The 25,150-nt window shown below is 45.2% G+C and overlaps 1 protein-coding gene across 1 annotated transcript in view; it reads left to right on the top strand.

Annotated features, from left to right (window-relative positions):
- Positions 1-2,021: 2,021 nt before the first annotated feature.
- ahctf1 (AT hook containing transcription factor 1) overlaps positions 2,022-25,150 on the top strand; it is a 42,822-nt gene continuing 19,693 nt past the window's right edge. Inside the window, exons 1-20 of the mRNA XM_037541970.1 lie at positions 2,022-2,240; positions 7,512-7,637; positions 8,584-8,837; positions 10,036-10,216; positions 11,421-11,628; positions 12,180-12,296; positions 13,747-13,831; positions 16,960-17,110; positions 17,204-17,336; positions 18,565-18,746; positions 19,143-19,204; positions 19,294-19,422; positions 20,098-20,188; positions 20,367-20,456; positions 22,116-22,256; positions 22,964-23,068; positions 23,162-23,258; positions 23,659-23,782; positions 23,865-23,921; positions 24,249-24,395. Coding sequence (XP_037397867.1) covers positions 7,517-7,637; positions 8,584-8,837; positions 10,036-10,216; positions 11,421-11,628; positions 12,180-12,296; positions 13,747-13,831; positions 16,960-17,110; positions 17,204-17,336; positions 18,565-18,746; positions 19,143-19,204; positions 19,294-19,422; positions 20,098-20,188; positions 20,367-20,456; positions 22,116-22,256; positions 22,964-23,068; positions 23,162-23,258; positions 23,659-23,782; positions 23,865-23,921; positions 24,249-24,395 — 2,475 coding nt within the window. The 5' untranslated portion in view covers positions 2,022-2,240; positions 7,512-7,516. The remainder of the gene's footprint in view (positions 2,241-7,511; positions 7,638-8,583; positions 8,838-10,035; positions 10,217-11,420; positions 11,629-12,179; positions 12,297-13,746; positions 13,832-16,959; positions 17,111-17,203; positions 17,337-18,564; positions 18,747-19,142; positions 19,205-19,293; positions 19,423-20,097; positions 20,189-20,366; positions 20,457-22,115; positions 22,257-22,963; positions 23,069-23,161; positions 23,259-23,658; positions 23,783-23,864; positions 23,922-24,248; positions 24,396-25,150) is intronic.

The following is a 25,150-nucleotide window of genomic DNA, read 5'->3' as shown; positions in this document are numbered from 1 at the left end:
CACCAACTGGCCACTTTATTAGAAACACTACCTTGTATATTCACTAACTGGCCACTTTATTAGAAACACTACCTTGTATATTCACCAACTGGCCACTTTATTAGAAACACTACCTTGTATATTCACCAACTGGCCACTTTATTAGAAACACTACCTTGTATATTCACCAACTGGCCACTTTATTAGAAACACTACCTTGTATATTCACTAACTGGCCACTTTATTAGAAACACTACCTTGTATATTCACCAACTGGCCACTTTATTAGAAACACTACCTTGTATATTCACCAACTGGCCACTTTATCAGAAACATTTGAACATATTCGTGTTTTTACTGAAGTTGTGCTTTGGGAAAGTCATCATTTTACCCAGGCACTGACACGGTTCCCTGAGTGTGGGTTTACGCTACTCTACCCAGCTCTGCTCTCGGCCCACTTCCTCTCTCTGTCAGAAATCTTCTCTGGTTCTGGTTTTGGTTCTGGACCTGCTCAGTCTGCGGGGGCTTTGAGAACAGTGCTGATGCTGAAGAGCAGTGATGGCTGACTCCCCCAGTGTTTACATCCTGCCGGTCTTTTGTGCTGCGGAGTTTTATTCACATGTTTATTGTGCTTTACTGTAAAGCTCCCGGAGTCCCTCAGCGCTGCGTCAGGCCCGTGACAGCTGTGTTAGTGCGGCCCTCGGGGGATTAACAGAACCCATATTTATACTCTGACAAAGCACAGTCTGCCGTGATGGAAAGGAGGGCGGAGATGAGGGGGAGGATAAAGATTACATAAGCTCAGAGACCATCTCAGTACAAGGTGGGCATCAGAGAGAGAGAGAGAGACAGAGAGAGTGAGACAGTCAGAGGAACAGAGGATAGAGAGAGAGAGAGAGAGAGAGAGAGACAGACAGACAGAGTGAGACAGAGGATAGAGAGAGAGTGAGACAGACAGAGGATAGAGAGAGACAGACAGACAGACAGAGAGAGAAAGAAACAGAGAGAGAGAGAGACAGTGAGAGTGAGACAGACAGAGGAGAGAGAGAGAGAGAGAAACAGAGAGAGGGAGTGAGAGACAGACAGAGAGAGAGAGACAGAGAGTGAGACAGACAGAGGAGAGAGAGAGAGAGAGACAGGGAGAGAGAGTAAAGACAGTGGTTCTACATAGAACCATTTGCATGCTTAGAAGGTTCCCTGCGTTGTGAAATGGTTCTTTAGACTGGTGGAGAATGAGTTCTATTTGGTTCTACACAGTACCAAAAAGGGTTCTGCTATGGTTTCGGCGCCAAGCCTGTAACAACAGTAGAATCCTTTTTGGTGCCACATAGAACCAAACACAGCTTTCTTCATCAATCTGAGGAACCATTTCAGCGCAGGGAACCATCCAAGCATGCAAACGGTTCTCTGACTGTTTAAGGTTCTAAACACAGCAGCGGTCTTTCTCAGAGCGTGCACGGTGCAGCGCCGCTCTGATAAAAACAGACGGTCGTGTGTCGCCACCTAGTGATCAAAACGAGCTGTTGCTTGACTCTATTTGGTTTTGACCACGTGGACCCTAAAAAACAAAGAAACAGCGTTCACAACTCTTACTGTACAACATATACGGCAAAACAACCTAACAGTTTATTAATAACAATAATAATAATAATAATAATAAAATTTACATGAAAAATAATGTATTGAGTCATCGCTTTACAGAACCATCACATTAAATTAATCGGTATTTTAGGATATAAATAATACATATCAATTATATATTAATCCATCACGAGGTTTTTATTTTTCAGTATACGCTGTGGTTATTTATGGCTGTTATTATTATTTTATTTACAAAAACGTTTATATACCTATGTATGTATTTATCAGCGTGTTTACATGTAAATCGGTTTAAATATATTATGTCATTTTGACACGCAAATAAAAATGGAGCACCGACGTCCCGCGATATTTTGTGCGGCATCGTGACGTTTTGCGGGAATTCGTTTGCCGTGTGAAGGACGCTACGGAAAGGGCGCATGCGCACTCGAGCCGCGCCGCTATGGAAAGGGCGCATGCGCAGTAGCCCGCGTTACTGCGTTAGCGGGCGATTTGGAGCGCGGCTCGGCTAACGGCTAGCGGCTAACGGCTCCCGAGCTCATAACAGCCTCAGAGTGAAGCCGCCGGATGACGGAGCAGCGCGGATTATGACTGCAGGGAAACCGCGGCTGAACAGCGACGCGATAGATTTGATTATTGTTGACGGAATCGCCGCCATACAGGTAAACACGGGGCTAAGCTAAGCTAAGCTAACGGCGGCTGCAGCCAGCCAGCGAGCCCGGGCGCCGACCCCCTCTCCCCTGCCGAGCACTCGCCTTAAGGGTGTCTCGGGCCTTTAGGCGTGTTATGGCCGGTTAATCGGCTTGTGTAGAGGAGTAGTTTGCTCCCCGCCGCGGTCTGAGTTGGGCTAACAGCGCCGCAGCCTGACGTTTCTAACCCAGGCGTTTGTTTACAGTGATCCCGCTGGACCCGCCGTTCAGCTCGGTTCGGTCTTTCAGGTGCAGCTCTGAGGCACGAGTCACTGTCCTGGAGTGACTTCGGGAGCGGTGCCCTTCCCTGCGAGCTTCTCACGAGGCTGCTTCTTCGAATTTTCCGTTCCACCTTAAACGGCGCAATGCAACTACTGCGCCATTTAAGGTGGACCGGGATAATTGTGCAACCCACGCTGACTTAGCATGTTAACTCGGGGTGTAAGTAACGATTGAGGCGTTTTGGACCCTTGGGGCTCGAATGGAAGTGTTTTTGGAGGGACAGCAGTTGTTAAAACCCGCTTTCCGCGGTTTGCCGTGTAGCAGAAAGGCCCCGCATGAGGGCCCGTCCACTGAGTCATGATGAGGGCGAACCGAACATGTGCTCGCTCGGTTCTGCCCATGTTGGGGCTTTCGGGGGTCCAGCGCGCCCGGTTCGGCTCATTAAGACGGTGGCTGAGCTGAACTGGGGGTGTTTGGTCGGAGAGAGCTCTGAAGCTGTGCTGAGCAGCTCTACGCTGTTCTTTAATGAGTTTATCAGATTATTGGGTCAGTATTGATCAGACTGGATGTTACACGGTAAGGCAGCAGGCTGGCTGAGGCGGTGGAGGAGTTTAAGCAGCTCCGCTTTCAGTTTTCACAGATTTTGTTCTGCCCGGGTTCAAACTCGTGGAGCAGCGCGCACAGCTGTGCCAGGGGGCGCTGTTCCTGCACTCTTAAAGAAGCTTCTTCACTGAAGACTCTATAGGCCCTCAGAAATAAAGGCCCTGAACTGTCACTGGGCCAGTTCCCCTCTCGTCACTGGGCTGGGACCCTCGAGGCTCCATGTCAGGGAACAGAACTGAACCATAAGCCACTGAAATGATCTGATCTAAGCTGAATCAGGATCAGATTCCTCTATTGATCCCAGAGGGAAATTGCAGTCGTTACAGTTACAACCATTTATGTAAAACAATAAACACTTGAATAATTTAAAACAAAGTTATAGAGAAATTTGTAATATGCACGAGATTTAAGCTCTTATGAATACAGTAAAGTGGCGCTGACTGGGGTAATAAATATGAATCATCCAGTATAAAATTCACATTATTGTACCTCTGAGTTTTTCCACACTATTATTATTATTATTATTATTATTATTATTATTATTATTATTACACATATGAACTGTTAGGTATTGAGTTTTGTGAATCACACACTGGGGGCGGAGTTATAGAGTTTGATGGCCACAGGTAAGAATGACCTCCTGTGGCGCTCTGTGGTCATTTCGGTAGAGTGAGTCTTGAGCTGAATGAGCTCCTGTGTCTCATCACAGTGTCGTAGAGTGGGTGGGAGCCATTGTCCGTAACGGCCGTCAGCGAGTCCAGCTCCACACCCACAGCATCACCGGCCTTGTGGATCAGTTTGCTGAGTCTGTTGGCATCTGCCACCCTCAGCCTGCTTCCCCAGCATGCAACAGCATAGAGGACAGCACTCGCCACCACAGACTCACAGAAGATCCTGAGCAAAGTCCGGCAGATGTTGAAGGACCTCAGGTGCCTCAGAAAATAGAGACGACCTTGACCCTTCCTGTAGGGGGCGTCAGTGTTCTTAGCCCGGTCCAGTTTATTGTCCGTATACTATGTGTGGAGTACTGACTCCACACACCCCGCCTCGCCTCGCCTCCAGGCTTTTACTCTACTGCTCTGTTTTAAAACATTTGGTTATGAAAAGGAACAAATACCAACTTTTCACCTGGAGAACCTGATTTAAGCTCCACAACCAGACCTTAGAACCGCTGTAGAACCTTTGAGGGAACATCTACACTGTTTGTACCTTGATGAGCGTAATTTCTAAATGTAGACCGTTCTATGCAGGACTTGAAGGATTCTTGGCGTGTTGAAATGGGTCTTCACATTGATCGAGTATATATTGTATATGGTTCTATGAAGAACCTTTTTGAGTGGTTCTGTATAGCACCAAAAAAAAGATTTCTCTATTGTTACGAGCCTGACATCGTAACGGTACACACTCAGAAACAAACTCTGCGTTTTAAACATCTCAGACGCTGCCGACTTGAGCTCCACCGCCCCTCTGACCACCTTCCTGTGTTAATGTAGATGATGAAATATTACAGTGATGGTGCTGAATAATGAGGAGGCGGAGCTGAACATGTGTCTGTTTATTAGGAGGATCGTTAGTGCGCTCGGCTAAAGCGTTTGGGAAATGGAGACTGAAACTGAGAGCAGGGGGCGCTCTGATCAACAGCAGGGGGCGCTCTCACCAGCATTCACTACTTGGTTTATCAGTCTCTAGCTCTGTCTGAGCTTTTTTACATCAGTATCAGCAGCTTAACTCGCATTTTAACGTTATTCTAATGACGTGTTTACGTTTCAGCTGTGTGTGTTTATGGTTGGTTGCCAAGAAACAGACCTGACGGCTGATTATCGACTTTGATGGAGCAGGTGAAGATTTCCTAACCGGAGATCAGATGCTGTAAGATAAAATTTCATTAATTGAGTCCATTAGTTGAGTTGCGTCTGCAATGTCACATGTGATGCACCCCTGGATTAATTAACCCCTGGATTGGTTCCAGGGCCGGCCTAGTTTAGGATGTTAGATCATAAATGAGCTTCTGGCCAGTCGGGGACAGGCTCGTGATGGAGGGTCGTGTAGGACCAACACTTCACCCATCCATCTCAACAGGAACCGGGACCCCTACAACTAGACAAGGACACACATAACAGAGGGGTAGCGCTAGGTGGTAGGGGTGAAATGGGACCGGGCCTCGGTAGCTAGCTAAATGTCCTGTTCCACCTTAAATGGTGTAGCAGTTACATTCTGGCTCCTTAGACGTCGGGACTGCTGCTTCATTTAAGGTGGAACAGGAAAACTCGTATGAGAAGCTGGTGAGTATCTGACGCAAGTTTCATATCGCTGAAGAATTAGGGCTGGACCTGTTGTGGTTGCTAGGCTTTGGTGTCTGTGAAACGGGTTTTGGGCCTCCGTGTCTCCCGAAGTTCACGCCTGTGTAATACAGCTGATGATTTTAGTTGAATTAAAGCTTCAGAGCTCACGCAGCTGCAGATCCACGCGCCGCAGCTGTTAACAGGCGCTAAACTGCTGACAGCAGCTGCTCAGATTGGCTAAGGGCTCTTTGTGCTTCACTTGTTTGCCCAGTGTCCTCGGAGTGAGCTAGCACGGAAAAGCGCCCCCCTGGGGCCGATGTGTCGGAGGGCAGTGCTTATTACTCATTTGGTTCGAGTTTTGTGGTTTTATTTTATACAACAGCAGAAATGATCACCTATAATAACTGAATGAAACTGAAACTGAAAGCTGCTCTGATCGACGCTTTTATTGCAGTTATTGCCAAACGTGTTTGTGGTTTTAAAGCATTTACTTGCAACTTTATTCTTCCTTGTTGTTATTATTATTGTTGTTATTATCATTGTTATTATTATTATTATTATTATTATTATTATTGCTTTTAGTGATAATAGGAACTCTACCAGGTAATGGAAAAATATAAGTGACAAATAATTATATTTATTGTAAGTTAAAACGCTGAACATGGGATCCTTCCTAATCTGGCAACCCTGGTCAGGTGGAGCTTGAGAAATGAAACCTCTTGGTGAGCTCTTGTGAGTAAATGGAGGAGGGATTGAAGGCGTCACTCAAAGCAGTTTTATGCCGAACATGGTCGTGAGAATATAGGCTGAAGATTAATTTTCATTTAAATAACTTTTCTTTTCTGCACCTTTCTGACAGGTCACTGGGGTTATATGGTGGTAATTGTGTAATAAAAACATCCCAAATAAAAGCTGTTGGTGGTGGATGGTTCGCTTGTTTATTTACCTCAACCAACACACCCAATTCGTGTTTTATTTGTTGGATCGTAGTTTAACTGTGACGTCTAATGACTGCGGAAAACGACTGCAATCAGCTGCAATAATGACCGTCATCTCAAATAATTATGGTCATCTCAGTAATTTGCTCCTAGCCGATTGTGTAATAATCGTGACGGCCTTTTCTCTGTGATTAATGCAGCTGTAAACAGTGGGAAATTCAGAGCTGTAGGAAACTTGGACTGATTCAGCTCAGTTCTGGACACTTCCCCCGTTTCTTCTGATTGTGCCGTTTGTTTTTGCCCACAAAGCAAACATTGGAGAGATGTATAGAAGGAACCTGTAACTATAGCCTTTAACCTAGTGTTCGCCTTTGGCGTAGCAGCCCTGAAGAGTACAGACATATGAAACACATGCAGCGAAAAGTCCGGCGGAAGCTGCGGCGTCTTGCGCCTGCGCTCCACAGGTTTAATCATGTGGTCGCTGTCCAAAGTATCTCAAACGTACCAACTTTACAGGAGAGCAACTTTCAACGTAGGTTAATGTAAAGAGGCTCTTTTCCGAGTGACTTTGCAGCGCTTCTGTTTGTCCGATCATCGTGAAATTATTACACACCATGAAGGACGGCTGGTGTGTTGAAATGAGATGGAAAAATAAAAAATGCCAAAAACGGAGGTGGATGGATTTCTTGGACAGCAACAATATATACGTTTGTTTTATTGTTTTGAACAGAACGTTTACTCCAGGGGTTAAATACGGTTCTTATTGGGTGGGGAAAAAGGTGCCCTGTTAACCACCGCTTACTCAAATGGGTCCTTAAGCCTCTATAATGGTTTCATTCGGGACCAGAACGTTGCTTTTACCACAGATATCAGGGCTTTTAGTCGTTAGTGGCGTAATAACACGAACGTTTCATTGTTGCTGTATTTACATTGCAGTGTGGTGCGTTTTCCAAAAGGAGTTAGGATAGTGACGCTGGCCGGGAAGTGCGGCGCGGCGCAGGGCGGCTATTAATCTGCGTTCAGCGTTCGTCGCGTCCGCTGCCGTGTGAGCCGCACTGTAGCCGCACTGCCAGTCATGCCAGTGTCTTCATGTGTGTGGCAATCTGGTCGTGTATACTGAGCAGTCCTGTTATAGCCTGAAGTCTGTCCTTCGTTTCCGCCGCTGTGAAGCTTATTTATTAATCTGTGTTTGTGTTTAGTGAGCATGCGTGACCTGGCAGCCCAAGTCACCAGCAGCCTGCTGCGTTTCCCGGAGGTGACGGTAGATGCTCTGGGGGAGGATGAGGTCACTCTGGACTCGGTGCTGCACGGGAAGTTCACTGTCGGTGAGTGCGCTGTAACCCGTTTACCCCCAAACCATCGTTTAATGAAGCTCTGAGCCACCAGATGCTGTGCTACTGCGATTTCATCACTGAAGGGTGTTCCTTGGCACCACGTGAAGTGGAGTAAAGCCCCCTTCGCCGTGATAAAATCGCAGTAGCACACGGCCTTAAGTGGCTTATTGTTTTTATAAAAAGTAAATATGATTTGTGGTCTATGTGGGAATTTAAATACAGGATCCTCCACTGTAACGGTCATTAATATAGCCCAAAAAAGTCATCTGGGTCTCGGACACGTCCACACTCCATACGTGATGCACTGTTTGGCTGTAGAGGCTAGAACCACTAAACCTTCATAGCTAGAACACTATTTAGGGAGTACGGAGCCGTTTGGGGTTCAGTCTGGGTTTGACGCGACTTCTGAATGAAACGTCTGTAAAACACTCAGGAGACGTTTTTAGACTTTCTACTGCAGTTCTACAGTAAATCAGACCCTCAGTGCTTTAATTCAAGCCTGTGATATTAATGATGGAGCTGTTTAGGCTGTTTATTGTCTTGTAGCCTGTTAGCCAGCTGACCAGCCTGGTTCTAGATAATAAGTCACCAGCCCCACAGTCTAAACAAAAACAGGTTCTTACTTTATCAAAATGTACTTGGTGCTGCATGTGAGCAGCAGGAGAGTCACAGATCATTCCATTAGAGGTTAAATTGCAGGGGTCAAACTGATGAACGACCCAAGAACAAAAGATAGTAAGTTATCATCTCACAGGAGGGTTCAATGTTTCTGTGACCAGATCATTTTCGTATATCCACCAATTCAGCCCACAGCAGTCTAGCCACACCCACTCAAATTGGGGGGAGTTGGTCACCTTTCGGTGGGAAACTGGTCCTTCTGTGTGATATAGTGAAACGTTCTGTGGTCCAGTGATCTGAGTGTGTTCTCTGTGTCCAGGCCGCAGTGGGCTGGCCTGGCTGGCGTGTGGTCCTCAGCTGGAGGTGGTCCACGCGGTGACTGGGGAGCGGTTCTCGGCCTACCGCTTCAGCGGCGTGACGGAGCACCCCCCAACCATCCTGGCGGTGCGGGACTTCAGCTGGCTGAAGCGCAGCGGCCTACTGGTGGGACTGGAGGAGGATGAGGGCAGCATGCTGTGTCTCTATGACCTGGGCATCTCTCGGGTGGTCAAAGCTGTGGTCATGCCAGGCAGGGTGAGTGCGATTTTTCTAATTCTGCAAGTGCGTTTTCAACTCCGATCGTTTTCAAGGAATTAAACTTCAGGCCTTTTTTTGGCCAAGAAGACCAGAATATCTCCTTTTTGTGGCCTGAGGTTTGACCCCTCAGCGTATTGCGCCAGACTGCTAGTAAGTTGTGGTTCTGATGTCACAACACACGGAGGTTTGATTGTCTCCGATAGGTCTAACTCATCTACAGGTCAAACTTAAGACGATGCTGTTGATGACGTAGACGAACGTGATGACTCCAATTGCGATTTCAATATAGAGCCGATAAATCTTTCAGCCCCGCGTCTCGTAAACCAGGTATCTGACTGTGGACGGGAACGTCATCACTCAGCGTGCACAAACAGCTACTCCGACTGGAAAGGGCCATTTGACTGACATGCAAACCGACCAGCCACAAACCCCTATTTTTGCATCATAAAGCTGTGACTAGATCTCCTTCTGAACGGCTCGTTGTTGTCACGGTGAGCAGAGGAGACGACGACAATGAGGTGCCATTTTAGCTTGATGAACAAAAGTTTGTTTCCGTTGAACTGGCCAGTGGCCTTCCTCCTGACAGCTGTGGTCATCTTGGTCTAAACCAGCGGTCAGCAGCCTGCGGCTCTTTTACTGCCCTGTCGTGGCTCCACAGCTGAATCAGATCAGTAGGTAATAATAAAATAATCCTCCTCTACAGTAAAATAAAGCTCTGCTGATCCTTCAACTCAGTTTAACAGTAAATGGTCTTAAACGCTGGAGTTAATGTAGAACTGCTGATTCACCCTTTAACCCTGAAGATCAGCGCAGACGGCTGGTCACCATAGCAACACAGACAACAGTCTCACCCGGCTAGTCGCTACGAGACGGCAATGAGAGAGATTTAAGACGGACATCGATAATCTGGAGACGATTCTGGTGCCTCAAGCACCATTTAAGGTAGAAACCGTGGCTTCTGGTGGTACTGCTCCGTTTCGTCCGTATCGTCCAGGGCAGATATGGACGAAATGAACAGAGAGTATGGATCGAAGGCTCCGTCTGAATCATATCCATATTTAACGTTAAGCATAAATGATCCTTGAGTGTGACTACGCTGCCCATATCCTGAGCATTGCTGCATGCTAATTAATCCTCCTGTGTGCTGTGGTGAAGAAACCCCAGCTAAGCTTTTAAACCCTCTCCTCCTCTACAGATCACAGCCATCGAGCCGCTGGTGAGTTACGGAGGAGCCAGCACGAGCACACAGCATCTGCACCAGAGCCTGCGCTGGTTCTTCGGCGTCGCTGCTGTGGTGACTGATGTTGGCCACGTTCTGCTGGTGGATCTGTGCCTGGATGACCTGTCCTGCACTCAGAGTGAACTGGAGGCTTCAGGTCAGCTCATAGATCACACCCCTTTCGCACGTGCTCATAGCTTTTGATTACGTCCTCACAGCCCTTTTGCCTGCAGGCAGGTGAGCTCTGATGGAGTCACATCAGCAGCTTCTCTGGGCCTCACTAACCACACGGCCATATCTACATAAACACCGCACACACACGAGCCTGGATCACTGCGTTCCCTCCGTTATGTAATCCTATGCCACTTTCTGAGAGCGATATTCCTGAAATAGTGCAATTGTGGACAGTATCTTTCTTAAACTGCCGCTCTGTAAAGGTGCTGAACGCAGTCCAGCAGTGATGTCGACTGCCCAAAAATAGAGGCGCTGTTGACGTGCCTAACTGCCCACAGCGCAGCGTCTAGATACGTATATCTATGGAGGAGAAGATCAGCTAGATTGGTAGATCCGTATAACGTCTCCAGAGTTCAGAATGTTCCTGTGCATCCAATTAAACACGGCTGCTAAAACAGCCAAAGCTTTTAATAATAAACACGAGCTGGATCTGGCTTCTTGTTGGGCAGCTTCTTATTAAAATGTTCTATTTAATTTGAAAAGCAGCAGAAATTAATATATAACTGCTAATAAACCCTTTAACCCTGGACGTCACTGCTCGGGTACCAGTTAAGGTGGAACGGAAACATTTTCTAGTTCACTTCAAATGCAGCCGATACATTAAGGCACTTTTTTATATGTAGCAGGAATTACGAAAGGGAACCTGGCGAGTAAATTTGACGTCCAGTTAAACTGGTTTGGAGATGTTTAATGAGCAGCTCGCCAGACCTCTTAATTGGCCGTCTCATGGGCTGATGTAGTGTTGTGTCCCAAACCACACACTCGTGTACTTCTTGTTAGTGTGTTAGAACGCACAGCAGCAGTAACGCAGCGGGGAACCTCAGCCACTCAGATGTCAGCTTTCATTAATTGCCACTACAGCAACAAATCAAACAAAATCAAGGGCAGCGCACTCAGATATATTGATTAAGGCTCTTAAGAAGTAGTTTGTCAGTAAAAATGCGCTATTCTGCCTGTGGTGGACCATTTATGGCTTTATCCCCTAACAAACCGGCACTGCGCTGCTGAAAGGGTTAAAGTTTTATTTATAGCTGAGCTCCTGTTTTAACGCTTCTGCGTCGTTTCCCACCCTGTAAAATTGCGTTTTTCTGTCTTGTCCTCAAAGCTGTTCATCTTTCTGTTCTCAGATCTGGAGGTGGTGAATAAGTCTCCCTCAGAGATTCCTCGTCTGCGTGAGGGAGTGACTCAGCAGGGCAGGCATTTATGTCTCCAGCTCTGCAGCCCCACCGGTACCGGAGCTACAGCCCTGCAGTACATCCACCGCACCAACCAGCTCGCCGTGGGCTTCTCCGACGGATACCTGCAGCTGTGGAACATGAAGACGCTCAAGAAGGAGTGAGTGAGGAGTTACGGTTCCGGGCAGGGACTGACTCGGGTCAAGGCCTTACTAATGATGATGAATGGGCTGTGATAAATAAGGCGTTTCGTTTCATTGCCTTCACGTTCCCATGGTCAGTGTGGTCAGTCAGCATGGGTGTTCTCGGGCATCCAGGTGATCCAGATGGACAGAGATTTTAAATCTAGTGTCTGTCGCGCCTCCTAGAAGCTGTGAAATAGTTCCACACGGCCGCAGAACAGCAGAAACAAGTTTTTATCAAACCCGTTTTTTATTACCATTAATTTTATTTGTATGTCTGTAAAATTAGTAGAGGTTTTGCCTGTTTTCACTTGTAGCCAAACACTGAAAGAACTGTTTCTGGCTGTTTTCGGTGGATTATTTCAGTGCATTCGTGCTCTAAGTAAGAACTGATTGGCCACCTGGTGAAACACCTGTCATGATTACGAAATGTAGGTTCTAGGTTGTAGATCCTCGTCTCTTTCATCAGAAATACAAATATTAAGAAGTGTTCTGTTTAATGACTGCTGTCCATCTCTTTCTATTTCAGGTATCACTCTCAGCTAGAGGGCGGCAGAGTGCCTGTTTATGCCTTCACCTTCCAGGAGCCGGAGAACGACCCGAGGAACTGCTGCTATCTGTGGGCTGTTCAGTCTGCACAGGATCAGTGAGTGTCCGCCAACACAGTGGGGCTTACACACCTCCGCCTTCATCGGTCAACCAGTCAGTGTCAGGAATATTGAGATGCAAAAATGTCCCAATATTTAACATCTACACCTTTTAAAATCCAAGTGCAGATGGAAAAATAAATATTTATGGACAAATATGAACCTCCGATATAAGAAGTTAGTGTTGAAGTATTATTTTGAGTATTTTACAGAACTCCCCTGTTTGTTTGGGTAAAAACTGCCCCTGAATTTGTCTGGGGAGGTGAAAATTCCCTTTAGAAATAAAGACATCATTGATCTTGAAAAGTCTACGGTTGTTTAAAATAAGCCGAAAATACACACTCAGATATTGTCTGCTGCAGCTTAGTACAGCAGTATCTTTATATCGAACTTATGTTTCTTCTGCTTCACCTGATGTTTCAGTAGTTGTTACTGAAAAGGTGTGTTTATACTGTACTGAGTCAGTGCCTCCACTACATCACCCTACACATGTCATTTAATACGTTACCAGTATTAAGATGTGCACCTTCTACCTCGTACTCATGCTGCCGTGGTTCATGCTGCTGTTATCTGCACCTTCTATTTATTGTTTGTTACTTTTGGGAGTTTAACTGGGACCTTGAGTTCACTATTTCGTTCCACCCCATGTACCACATGTGATGCGAATGACAGTAAAGCCTTATCTCATCTTATGAGCTCCTTCTGGTGTGGGGTCGTGGTGACTTGCATGCTAATGGCGCTCCCTGCTGGGGAAACTTCAGACGGCAACACTAGCACTAAAAGTGATTTCCAAAGCACCGCCCATGTAGTTTACATATTTAAAATAAACAAGGTGTTTCCCATCATCAAGGCAGTGTCACTCTGGAATGCAGCTAGAGATGTCTTTAGAGGGCTATAGATTATTATATTTTTACAATTCATCTCAGACGGTGGCCTGCACAGCAGGGACAGCGAGGAATTTACTCCACCGCAGCCCGACGGCTTTTAAAGGCCCCACAATGACCCGATGTTTTAATAGTAACAGTGAACACAACATTGTGTACATATTGTTTAACTTTTTACAGGTACATTAGTACATTCTCTCTAATTCTGACAGTTTCCCAACGCAAAAATTATCGCCTTTTGAAGCATCATCGAATTTACTGTCGGTCACTGATGAGATCCAATAACGTCGCCCTGTCAGCCAGGCCTGGTTGCTTAGTAAAATCTTATGTTTTATCACAGTAAACTACATGCTACCGTTTTATAATTGAAATAAAAACCATCTTCATTACTCAACTAACATCCCACAGCGCCCACTAGTGGATACATTAGCCAGCTTGTCTATGCCGCCGCTTCCTTCTGCTACCGTCTACCCGAATTAGAGCTGTTCATGAAGTTTTTCTGCTTAAGTTGGTACAGGATGTTCTCCAATCTGCACATCCTCTTAAAACAGCCTTTCCTTTGCAGTGAAGGGGACGTCGTGAGCCTCCATCTGCTGCAGTTGGCTTTTGGAGAGAGGAAATGTCTGACCTCAGGAAAGATTCTCTATGAGGTAAACAGTTAGTTTAACGCACCTTTACATAAACTGCATGCTCTAGCTGAATCAGGGCAGCCACTTAAGAGTTTAATTAAACCACAATTATCTATATTCAGCTGATCTATTGAATTTTTCTCAGTTAATTGTCTAACTGCATTGTCATCTTCTGTGTCTTTGCCATTGTTCAAAGTTTTGTCTGTGTAACAAGCAGAAAAAAAAGGATCATACCGCCCCCTACGCTTCCTGTAGTGTATTACAGTCCGTCAGAGCGACTGTGTGGATCATATGAACATTATAGAGCTTTTTAAATGAAACAGTAGAAGCCGTATCGCCCCCTACGCTTCCTGTAGTGTATTACAGTCTGTCAGAGCGACTGTGTGGATCATATGAACATTATAGAGCTTTTTAAATGAAACAGTAGAAGCCGTATCGCCCCCTACGCTTCCTGTAGTGTATTACAGTCCGTCAGAGCGACTGTGTGGATCAGATGAATATTACAGAGCTTTTTAAATGAAACAGTAGAAGCTGTATCGCCCCCTACGCTTCCTGTAGTGTATTACAGTCTGTCAGAGCGACTGTGTGGATCATATGAACATTATAGAGCTTTTTAAATGAAACAGTAGAAGCCGTATCGCCCCCTACGCTTCCTGTAGTGTATTACAGTCTGTCAGAGCGACTGTGTGGATCATATGAACATTATAGAGCTTTTTAAATGAAACAGTAGAAGCCGTATCGCCCCCTACGCTTCCTGTAGTGTATTACAGTCTGTCAGAGCGACTGTGTGGATCATATGAACATTACAGAGCTTTTTAAATGAAACAGTAGAAGCCGTATCGCCCCCTACGCTTCCTGTAGTGTATTACAGTCTGTCAGAGCGACTGTGTGGATCATATGAACATTATAGAGCTTTTTAAATGAAACAGTAGAAGCCGTATTGCCCCCTACGCTTCCTGTAGTGTATTACAGTCTGTCAGAGCGACTGTGTGGATCATATGAACATTATAGAGCTTTTTAAATGAAACAGTAGAAGCCGTATCGCCCCCTACGCTTCCTGTAGTGTATTACAGTCTGTCAGAGCGACTGTGTGGATCATATGAACATTATAGAGCTTTTTAAATGAAACAGTAGAAGCCGTATCGCCCCCTACGCTTCCTGTAGTGTATTACAGTCTGTCAGAGCGACTGTGTGGATCATATGAACATTATAGAGCTTTTTAAATGAAACAGTAGAAGCCGTATCGCCCCCTACGCTTCCTGTAGTGTATTACAGTCTGTCAGAGCGACTGTGTGGATCATATGAACATTATAGAGCTTTTTAAATGAAACAGTAGAAGCCGTATCGCCCCCTACGCTTCCTGTAGTGTATTACAGTCTGTCAGAGCGACTGTGTGGATCATATGAACATTATAGAGCTTTTTAAATGAAACAGTAGAAGCCGTATCGCCCCCTACGCTTCCTGTAGTGTATTACAGTCTGTCAAAGCGACTGTGTGGATCATATGAACATTATAGAGCTTTTTAAATGAAACAGTAGAAGCCGTATCGCCCCCTACGCTTCCTGTAGTGTATTACAGTCTGTCAGAGCGACTGTGTGGATCATATGAACATTATAGAGCTTTTTAAATGAAACAGTAGAAGCCGTATCGCCCCCTACGTTTCCTGTAGTGTATTACAGTCTGTCAGAGCGACTGTGTGGATCATATGAACATTATAGAGCTTTTTAAATGAAACAGTAGAAGCCGTATCGCCCCCTACGCTTCCTGTAGTGTATTACAGTCTGTCAGAGCGACTGTGTGGATCATATGAACATTATAGAGCTTTTTAAATGAAACAGTAGAAGCCGTATCGCCCCCTACGCTTCCTGTAGTGTATTACAGTCTGTCAGAGCGACTGTGTGGATCATATGAACATTATAGAGCTTTTTAAATGAAACAGTAGAAGCCGTATCGCCCCCTACGCTTCCTGTAGTGTATTACAGTCTGTCAGAGCGACTGTGTGGATCATATGAACATTATAGAGCTTTTTAAATGAAACAGTAGAAGCCGTATCGCCCCCTACGCTTCCTGTAGTGTATTACAGTCTGTCAGAGCGACTGTGTGGATCATATGAACATTATAGAGCTTTTTAAATGAAACAGTAGAAGCCGTATCGCCCCCTACGCTTCCTGTAGTGTATTACAGTCTGTCAGAGCGACTGTGTGGATCATATGAACATTATAGAGCTTTTTAAATGAAACAGTAGAAGCCGTATCGCCCCCTACGCTTCCTGTAGTGTATTACAGTCTGTCAGAGCGACTGTGTGGATCATATGAACATTATAGAGCTTTTTAAATGAAACAGTAGAAGCCGTATCGCCCCCTACGCTTCCTGTAGTGTATTACAGTCTGTCAGAGCGACTGTGTGGATCATATGACCATTATAGAGCTTTTTAAATGAAACAGTAGAAGCCGTATCGCCCCCTACGCTTCCTGTAGTGTATTACAGTCTGTCAGAGCGACTGTGTGGATCATATGAACATTATAGAGCTTTTTAAATGAAACAGTAGAAGCCGTATCGCCCCCTACGCTTCCTGTAGTGTATTACAGTCTGTCAGAGCGACTGTGTGGATCATATGAACATTATAGAGCTTTTTAAATGAAACAGTAGAAGCCGTATCGCCCCCTACGCTTCCTGTAGTGTATTACAGTCTGTCAGAGCGACTGTGTGGATCATATGAACATTATAGAGCTTTTTAAATGAAACAGTAGAAGCCGTATCGCCCCCTACGCTTCCTGTAGTGTATTACAGTCTGTCAGAGCGACTGTGTGGATCATATGAACATTATAGAGCTTTTTAAATGAAACAGTAGAAGCCGTATCGCCCCCTACGCTTCCTGTAGTGTATTACAGTCTGTCAGAGCGACTGTGTGGATCATATGAACATTATAGAGCTTTTTAAATGAAACAGTAGAAGCCGTATCGCCCCCTACGCTTCCTGTAGTGTATTACAGTCTGTCAGAGCGACTGTGTGGATCATAATTGTGTAGCTTTTCACACATCAATAAATATCCAGATGTCGACTGATTGTTACAGTCCTAGTCTGTTTGTTGCAGTGTGTATTTTATTTTCTTTGCTGTTTTTATAAGAGTTCTCGTGTTTTTCTTCCAGGGTCTGGAGTACTGTGAGGAACGCTACAGTCAGGATCTGAACGGTACCGCGTTTCCTCTGAGAGCTCAGGCCACCAACACTCGGCTGCTCAGCTGCCAAACCATCGAGAAGTTCCGGCACCACCCAGACCGAGACGACAGCATGAGCGAAGGTTTGTTCTCAACTTTTATCCCAATTACTTACATCTGAAGAAGCTTTCTGCTGCAGAGTTGGTTACCTGATGTCCTCCATCTCATATCTACAGTGGCTTCACCTGACACAAGTGTGTCCATGTTCACTTGGCAAGTCAAATCCTACGGACAGGGCCAGCCTTCCACCTTCGTTGGAGTCTTTGACATTAATAGATGGTACCACGCACAGATGCCTGACTCTTTGAGGTGAGGAGAGAATGCAGCACCAGCCTAACACGTGTTCAGCTAACAGTTACAGTAAAGCTGGACGATATGGCAGAAATGTAATATCACAATACTGATAATCACTGTGTAACAAAGGAAAAGGGCTGGAATTCCAACGAGGCGTTTCAGGCAGCTGAGAAAAGTGGGTTCTGTGGGAGAGAAGGAGAACTCGAGAAGACGAGAGGGGGTGTGTTTATCAAGGAATTTGGTGTCCGTAGATCATCCCAGCCGTGATGTTACTGGTGATAACTCCCTCCTCGAGTGTCTCTACTGCTTTAATACAGCAGTTAAATAAATACAGTAAGAAATGAATAAACTGGCCGTGAACGCGGCTTTAATATGTTTTAATGTTCAGTTCCTTCCTCCTAATTAGAGCTCCTTAACGAGCAGCTCGTTGCTACGTCAGAGTGACGAGCTCCGCCCACTCGCTGCTCAGCCGGCAGTTCGTTCTCCAGCTCCTCACACTAAATTCCCAAACTGTCGTCTCCACTGAGCAGCTTTTCAGTCGGCAGCTGTGACAGAAGATCAGCTGAACAACCTGGAATCAGCCAGAAATGAACCCAACACCATTCGCCAGACGTGTCTGATCTTCAGAGTCGGACCAAATCAGACTGAGCCGTAAAACTGACCCAATATCAGGTTCAGCACAGTTTGATCAGTTTCTCCAGATCAGTATTGATGTTGTTTTGTTCCAGCCGGTCTGTAAAGCTTCTTACAGCCCATTTAGTTTGGCGAATGGTGTTGGGTTCATTTCTGGCTGATTCCAGGTTGTTCAGCTGTTCTTCTGTCACAGCTGCCGACTGAAAAGCTGCTCAGACAGTTTGGGAATTTAGTGTCGTCTCGTCTTCAGAGTCGGACCAAATCGGCTGTCGGTCAGATGTGGTCTTAACAGCGTCCGTTTTCTGTTTCTGGCGGAAGTAAGACGTAAAACGTTCAAATGTCTTGGGCGTCTCCTACAGCTGTCAGAGTTCTACGCTCTGGACCGTTGCCATCGTCGTGATGTGATGCTATGTTTACTTTCTTGCTAGCTATTTTGCCAGCTGTTGATCCTAGATCAGAATATACATTAAGACGATTTCGTTTTGTTTTTCTGCAACTGTGATCACTTTCTGTCACCTAGACTATTAAAGGCTTTCCGTCTGAACCCCTGAGTCCAGTCTTAAAACTAAAAGGTTGTTCTAATGCTGGTGTTCTCGCTGGTTGTCTCCAGGGCGGGTGAGTCTCTGAGGAACTGTCCGTACCTGGCCATATGGTCTCTGGACTCTGTGGTGGAGATGACTGCGCCTTCCGTCCTGCTGGACATGGTGGTGCACGAACGCAGCCTGAGCAGAGGGCTGCCCTACACCTGCCCCCCACCTGAGCAGTTCTTCAACCCCACCACCTACAACTTCGGCAAGTTCTCACATGCCGTCCCAGCACCTCCCTCACGCTCTGTGTCGTTTACGTCACACGTGCTTGTCTGGCCTTTTAGCGTTAATTGGTATCGTCTTTCATAGAGTGACTTATCCACTTTCTGCTGTTGAGTTATGAATATTCCCCTGTGACGTTACTATTTTAGAGATACAAGGTTTTGTCCCAACAGCCGTAGCGTGTGTGTGTGTGTGTGTGTGTGTTATTACTTGAATGTGTTAGTTTTGTGCACGTAGTATAATAAATATCATATTTTCTTCCACACGGTGATGAGCCGTCCTTGTGCACTTGCATCCAGTTGCCTTTGAATGTCTCAAATAATGCAGAATACCAAAGCATTAACTGTTTTTTGAGCTGATGTCTTCTGTTTTTCTCTAGATGCGAGCTGCCTGCTAAATGCTGGAATCGTGCACTTGACCTGCTCTGGGTATCAGAAGGAGGTCAGTTTCGGTCTGCTGGTTAAATATTTCACTGTAATTGAGAGCTGCACATTGTGAAAGAGCTGTTACTGAAGTCTCGCTCCTGTTAGACCCTGAGCTTCCTGAAGAAGTCTGTGCCCAGTCTGAGCGACGGCATCGCCAACGGATATTCCCGCTGCCTCATGTCCGGCCTGCTGGCCCCTCGCCTGGCGGACGTGCAGCCCTCCAGCCTCTCTCAGGTCACTGTCGTCTACAGACTGATTAGATTAGTCCTGTACACTGTTACAGATTCCCTTCTATGTGCAGTTGTGTACAAAGTTTGGGCAGATTCTGCAGATGTTCATGCTTGGAGGAGCTCATGGGTGTTGAGTGTTGGCGCTCAAAGAATTTATTACACTCTGGAATTATCAGCCGACAATTCCTACTCACCACTCTTGACCTAACAAGTCAGTAACAGTGGTTCCCAACCTTGGTCCTGGAGAACCCCCTGCCCAGCACGTTTTTGTGTCTTCCTGCCAAAACACGGCCACTTCAACGGAACCGTTGGGAGCAGGGCAAACACTAAAATGGCCATGATGGGGTGTGCTCCAGGACCGAGGTTGGGAGCTGCTGGCTCAAAGAGTTAATGTTCAGTTTTGGGACAGGAAAGCTGACCAAACATTTGGACGCCACATTTAATACTATAATTCAACTGTATTCACATATAACTGTGGATTAGTCTGGGAAAAAAACCCATTGATCATGCAAAAGATTCTTTATTGAAGAACCCTTGAAGAACCGTGTGTGCATTAGCCTTGTTTCTCCAGCGCTAAACTAAAGAACAAATGTTTGTTTGGTGAGCTGTTACTTTGATTTCTCTCGTCCTCTAGTCTGTGTTTGGACTGTTTGTGACGTCCGTTTGCTTTTCCGTACAGGAGGAGCAGCTGGACGCGATCCTGACGACCGCAGTGGAGACCAGCTCTCTGGGGCTCATCACTGGCTGTATTAAGCAGTGGACAGCTGAGGGTGAGGAGAAACGTGTAGTTTGTGAAAAATCTAATTAAGTCTGTTCTGGGATTTGATGTGGATGGTCTTTCTATAGGTCGTTGGGTTTAGCTTGATCTATTTGTGTGGAAACCTTTTGCTTTTCGCTCTCGCGTCTGCGAGTGTCCTAACGGCTGTTTCTGCTGCATATTACAAACAGAGCAACCCGGGTCAGCAGTGAAGCTGCGCTATATTCTGGAGTGGGCCTGGGATAAAGTGGTGCACACCAAGGAGGAGCTGGACAGCATATGTGAGTGACGGAGCTTCAGTTAAAGAGAAGACTGGGAGTCTGGGCTGTGTGGGATCTCTGGTTTGGCAGCTGTTGTAATTTGGGCACAGCTGAAGTCTGATAGTATCCGATCTGCGGCAGTGCGACTCGGTCTGAAAAGCCAGATCAGAGTTCATGCGTCTTTTACGCCAGTCCAACTCGTCGTTTGTCATAATTACGTGCTGCTGAGACTCCTAAACATTTAGGCTGATGTTTCTGTACCAAAAAATGATAAGAGACTCATCACAGCCGCTCCGTATTCACAGAGGTTTCGAACGAAACGGCCGAACGCGGCTGGAAAAGATTATACACACATCACTACACGCTCACAGTTTACGCCTGAGAGCCAAAAATCTCCGCCGCTCTTTGTGTTGTTCTCTAAAAGTGATGTTTCCAGAGCAGATCACTGAAGAGACGCCGTCTGTTTATAGTTTAGAGCCCAGATTTGGGGAAAAACGGGTCGACTTTCAGTAGAAAAACAAACTGAGTTCAGCTTCTTTTATTATAAGGGTTTAAAATGACATTATGAAGAACATGATGAAGAAAATATGAATTCTTTTCATAGTTTTAAGTTTTTGTTTTTTGTAACCTTTTTCTTAATTAAGTTAAGAAAAGCAGATTTTCCCTCTTAAGGCACTTTCATGAATCTGGCCAGAGGCTTGTGAGCTGGTGGTTGGTTAGTGTAGTGGGTAACTCCTCTGCCTTCTATCCTGTAGACTGGGGTTCAGTGCCCCGCCTGGGTAACCGCCCTACACTATACCAATAAGAGTCCTTGGGCAAGACTCCCAACACCACCTTGGCCTGCCATTTTTGGCCAAAAATTAAAGTAAAATTTAGTGTATATCATGATGTATGTAGAATGTTTGTTTCAAATAAAATCAGGTGCTCACCTGATAAGCCTGTTTTATAGGTAAATATTGGCTTATTTATCATGTGCTTTACATTCTAAAATAATTTTTGTGTGAAATAGTTAAAAACATCTTACTTTCTGAGTAAGTTACAAGTTGACTACTTGTATTTGGCAACTTTTTTGGTTGATTTTTCTGTTCCACCTTAAATGGAGTAGCATGCATTCTGGTATCAGTACAGGCTCCACTGCTGTTTAAGGTGGAGCGGGAATTTTAAACAATGAGCAAACTCCAGCCGTGTTGAACGGTGTAGCTGAGCGAGTCCGGCGGCTCCTTGAGCGCTAAGAGAAAGCAGAAGCGCTCTGGTGTCCAGGCTATACGCTTTAAAAAAGGCATGTAAATGGTTCTACACCTGTCTTCTTTGCTAAAGAACCCTTGAAGAACCATCTTTCAGTGTGTAGGCTAATGGTAACCTCAAAAGACCGGCTGTTTGTTTGTTTGCTGCCTCCGATACGAAGCGTTCCACGTCAGATGAAGCATCCTAGACGGCGCCGGTTGAGGCTCTGCTTATGTTTTTGTTCTCATTGGAAGTGTAGCTGAAACATCCCTGACTCGGGGAAACTCAGCTAAACGGGTCGTCGGAGCGGTTTGCGCGGTTTATACGTCGTTATCTGCGATTATTTGTGGCGAATTACAAATCGTAGAAAAAGTGACTGTGTAGTCGACACCGTATAAAACATTACAGCACAGCGGAGAGGAAATACGGAGTGTTTTATCCCGTTTGTGTGTCCAGGTGCTCCGCTGTTCGACAGCTCCTCAAACTTCACGGACCCTCAGACGATGCAGCTGCTCCAGCACAGTCAGCGCTTACTGAGCAACCTCAGCACCATCTTCCACTGCCTGCTGAACGAGGCCCAGGAGCTCACGCAGAGAGGTGCTTACACACCCTCTAACTCCTCCTGTCCTTCTTTCCCCCCTTTCGCCTTCATTTCTGTGACCCGTTTAGGCGACGATGAGCGGTTTGATCAGAGGTGTGTGGAGTCGCCGAGGTGTGTGGTACACCAGGCCTGGTCGACGAGGCGATGTGATCCGATGTTGTCGATGATGGGAAAAGTAACCTGATGGCGTAAAAGACAAATCGCTGTATTGGGAGAACTGATAAGTCATCAGAGGTGTAGAGATTTACATTATAGATATTGGGATTTAACAAAACGACACAAAATCCTAAATAACCTATGAACCATGTGGTGATTTCCCGGATAAGAGCTGACGTTGAGCTTGTAGTTACATGTTTGAATAGATCTTAAAAACTGGTTGAATTTTATGTGTAAACTGAATTCCTGAGTTAAAAAAAAAAAGAAAAAACAGGAAATAAAGGCCAAGTCTTTAATTGTTTTGGGGGCAAACATAAATTAATTTATGCTAAATTGTTACTGCAATTACAGCGAATCGGAAGAAAGGCTTCCGTTCTAAAACATGCATTCAGTTTCTGATTTTATTTTCTTTGTGACTTTTTCACTTCCTTCATTCTAACTGATTTAAATCGCACTAGTTCCTGCCCATCTCTGCTATTGGTCCTGGGATTTCTGATCAGTAGTCATGATTAAGTTAATGAGGGGGGTGTGTCTGTTTAATTCCCAGGTCTGATAGGACTGATGAATAAGAGCATGGTCTCCAGTCTGATCTCGCAGTACGCTCAGGTGCTCCTGTGGTTCTGTCGCACCGGCCTTCTCCCCGAGAGCTCTGGTACTTATTTATTATTGGTTTCGTTCGATGATAGAAAACGTTGTATGTGCATTGAAGCGGCTTCACTGTTTCTTTTTTATTATTATTTAACAGATGACGACGTCCTGCAAATTTCAAGACCCTTTTACAGCTTTTCAGTCATTAAGAATTACTACATGGGACAGAGAGAGGAGCTGCAGAGACTCGCAAAGTAAGTCTGGGCTATTAAAGGGCTCGTATGGTGTATGATGATGATGATGATGATGTGACGGCTTGAGTTTTGCACACTTTGCTGAAATACGTTTGATGTAGTTTGTAAATCTTGTTCAGCAGACGCATGAAAATTAAACTGTGAAAACAGTCCGTTTTGATTACACTGCGTCTGTGATGTCAGACGTTTACATATATCCGCCCACTCGTGCTGAACAGAGCACCTTTACAGTATTAAAGGCACAGAACCATAGTGTTTAATTATAAGGGATAAAGCGCTTTGAAGTCGTGTGTAAAGAACCCACACAAACGGAGAGAACGTGAAGAAAGCCATTGTTTCTCAATTTCAGGACAAACTTTAGTGTTTGCCGTTTTTGATGAAGGGTCTCCTCTTTCCTCAGAGATAAGTGGTCTGCCGACTGCCTGATGATCGACGGGTTGGTGGCCCAGTGTGGAGAACGTCTCACCGAGCTGTGGAAAAGGGACGAGGGTGGGACGGGACAGTATCCGCCCCCATCGCTCCATGTAAGACTTTGGTGCCCAAAGCGGAGTCTTTTAAATCTGTTTAGTTTTTTTTTTGCAGTTTTACTTATTTGTTTTTCTGCAGGCTTTGCTGGATTTGTACCTCCTGGAAAACGTGGAAGAATCTGCCAAACATGCCATTGTATCCTTTCAGACTACCTGAGATTTTTTTAAACTTTATCACTTTTTATCATTGATTTAAAGATTTTTTGCCATTTGAGAGGTTTAAGTCATAAGGCTTCATTAGAAGGAGAGTTAAAAGGCTCATATCATAAGTTTCATTTTATTCACTTTTTTATTAAATAAGAATTTGTAGCATGTAAATCTTTTTGCTTTTCTTGCTGGTAAATATACAATTAAAATCAAGACGAATGTAGAAAATGAGCTCCTTTTGATGTTTGGAATAATAAGTTGTTTATAATAAATTGTTTCTTTCTGGCGAGTATCTATTCTTAACTGGGCACACCAGGTTATATATTTGCTTCTGGATGTCATGTACTCCTTTCCTAACAAGACTGGAGCCTCTGTGGAGTCTTTCCCCACTGCCTTCGCCATTCCTATTGGCTTGGTGAAACTCGTACAAGGCTTGTGGTTACTGGATCATCACGACCACGAGGTAACGATTAACCTCACAGTTCATGTAGAATGTCTAAAGGAGAGCTGTAGTTACACTTCATATGATCCACACAGTCGCTCTGACAGACTGTAATACACTACAGGAAGCGTAGGGGGCGATACGGCTTCTACTGTTTCATTTAAAAAGCTCTATAATGTTCATATGATCCACACAGTCGCTCTGACAGACTGTAATACACTACAGGAAGCGTAGGGGGCGATACGGCTTCTACTGTTTCATTTAAAAAGCTCTATAATGTTCATATGATCCACACAGTCGCTCTGACAGACTGTAATACACTACAGGAAGCGTAGGGGGCGATACGGCTTCTACTGTTTCATTTAAAAAGCTCTATAATGTTCATATGATCCACACAGTCGCTCTGACAGACTGTAATACACTACAGGAAGCGTAGGGGGCGATACGGCTTCTACTGTTTCATTTAAAAAGCTCTATAATGTTCATATGATCCACACAGTCGCTCTGACAGACTGTAATACACTACAGGAAGCATAGGGGGCGATACGGCTTCTACTGTTTCATTTAAAAAGCTCTATAATGTTCATATGATCCACACAGTCGCTCTGACGGACTGTAATACACTACAGGAAGCGTAGGGGGCGATACGGCTTCTACTGTTTCATTTAAAAAGCTCTATAATGTTCATATGATCCACACAGTCGCTCTGACGGACTGTAATACACTACAGGAAGCGTAGGGGGCGATACGGCTTCTACTGTTTCATTTAAAAAGCT

The sequence above is a fragment of the Pygocentrus nattereri genome, chromosome 10 (genome assembly GCF_015220715.1).
Source record: "Pygocentrus nattereri isolate fPygNat1 chromosome 10, fPygNat1.pri, whole genome shotgun sequence".
NCBI lineage: Eukaryota > Metazoa > Chordata > Actinopteri > Characiformes > Serrasalmidae > Pygocentrus > Pygocentrus nattereri.
The sequence above is the reverse complement of the archived record's forward strand: the minus strand, read 5'-3'. Positions and strand labels throughout refer to the sequence as shown.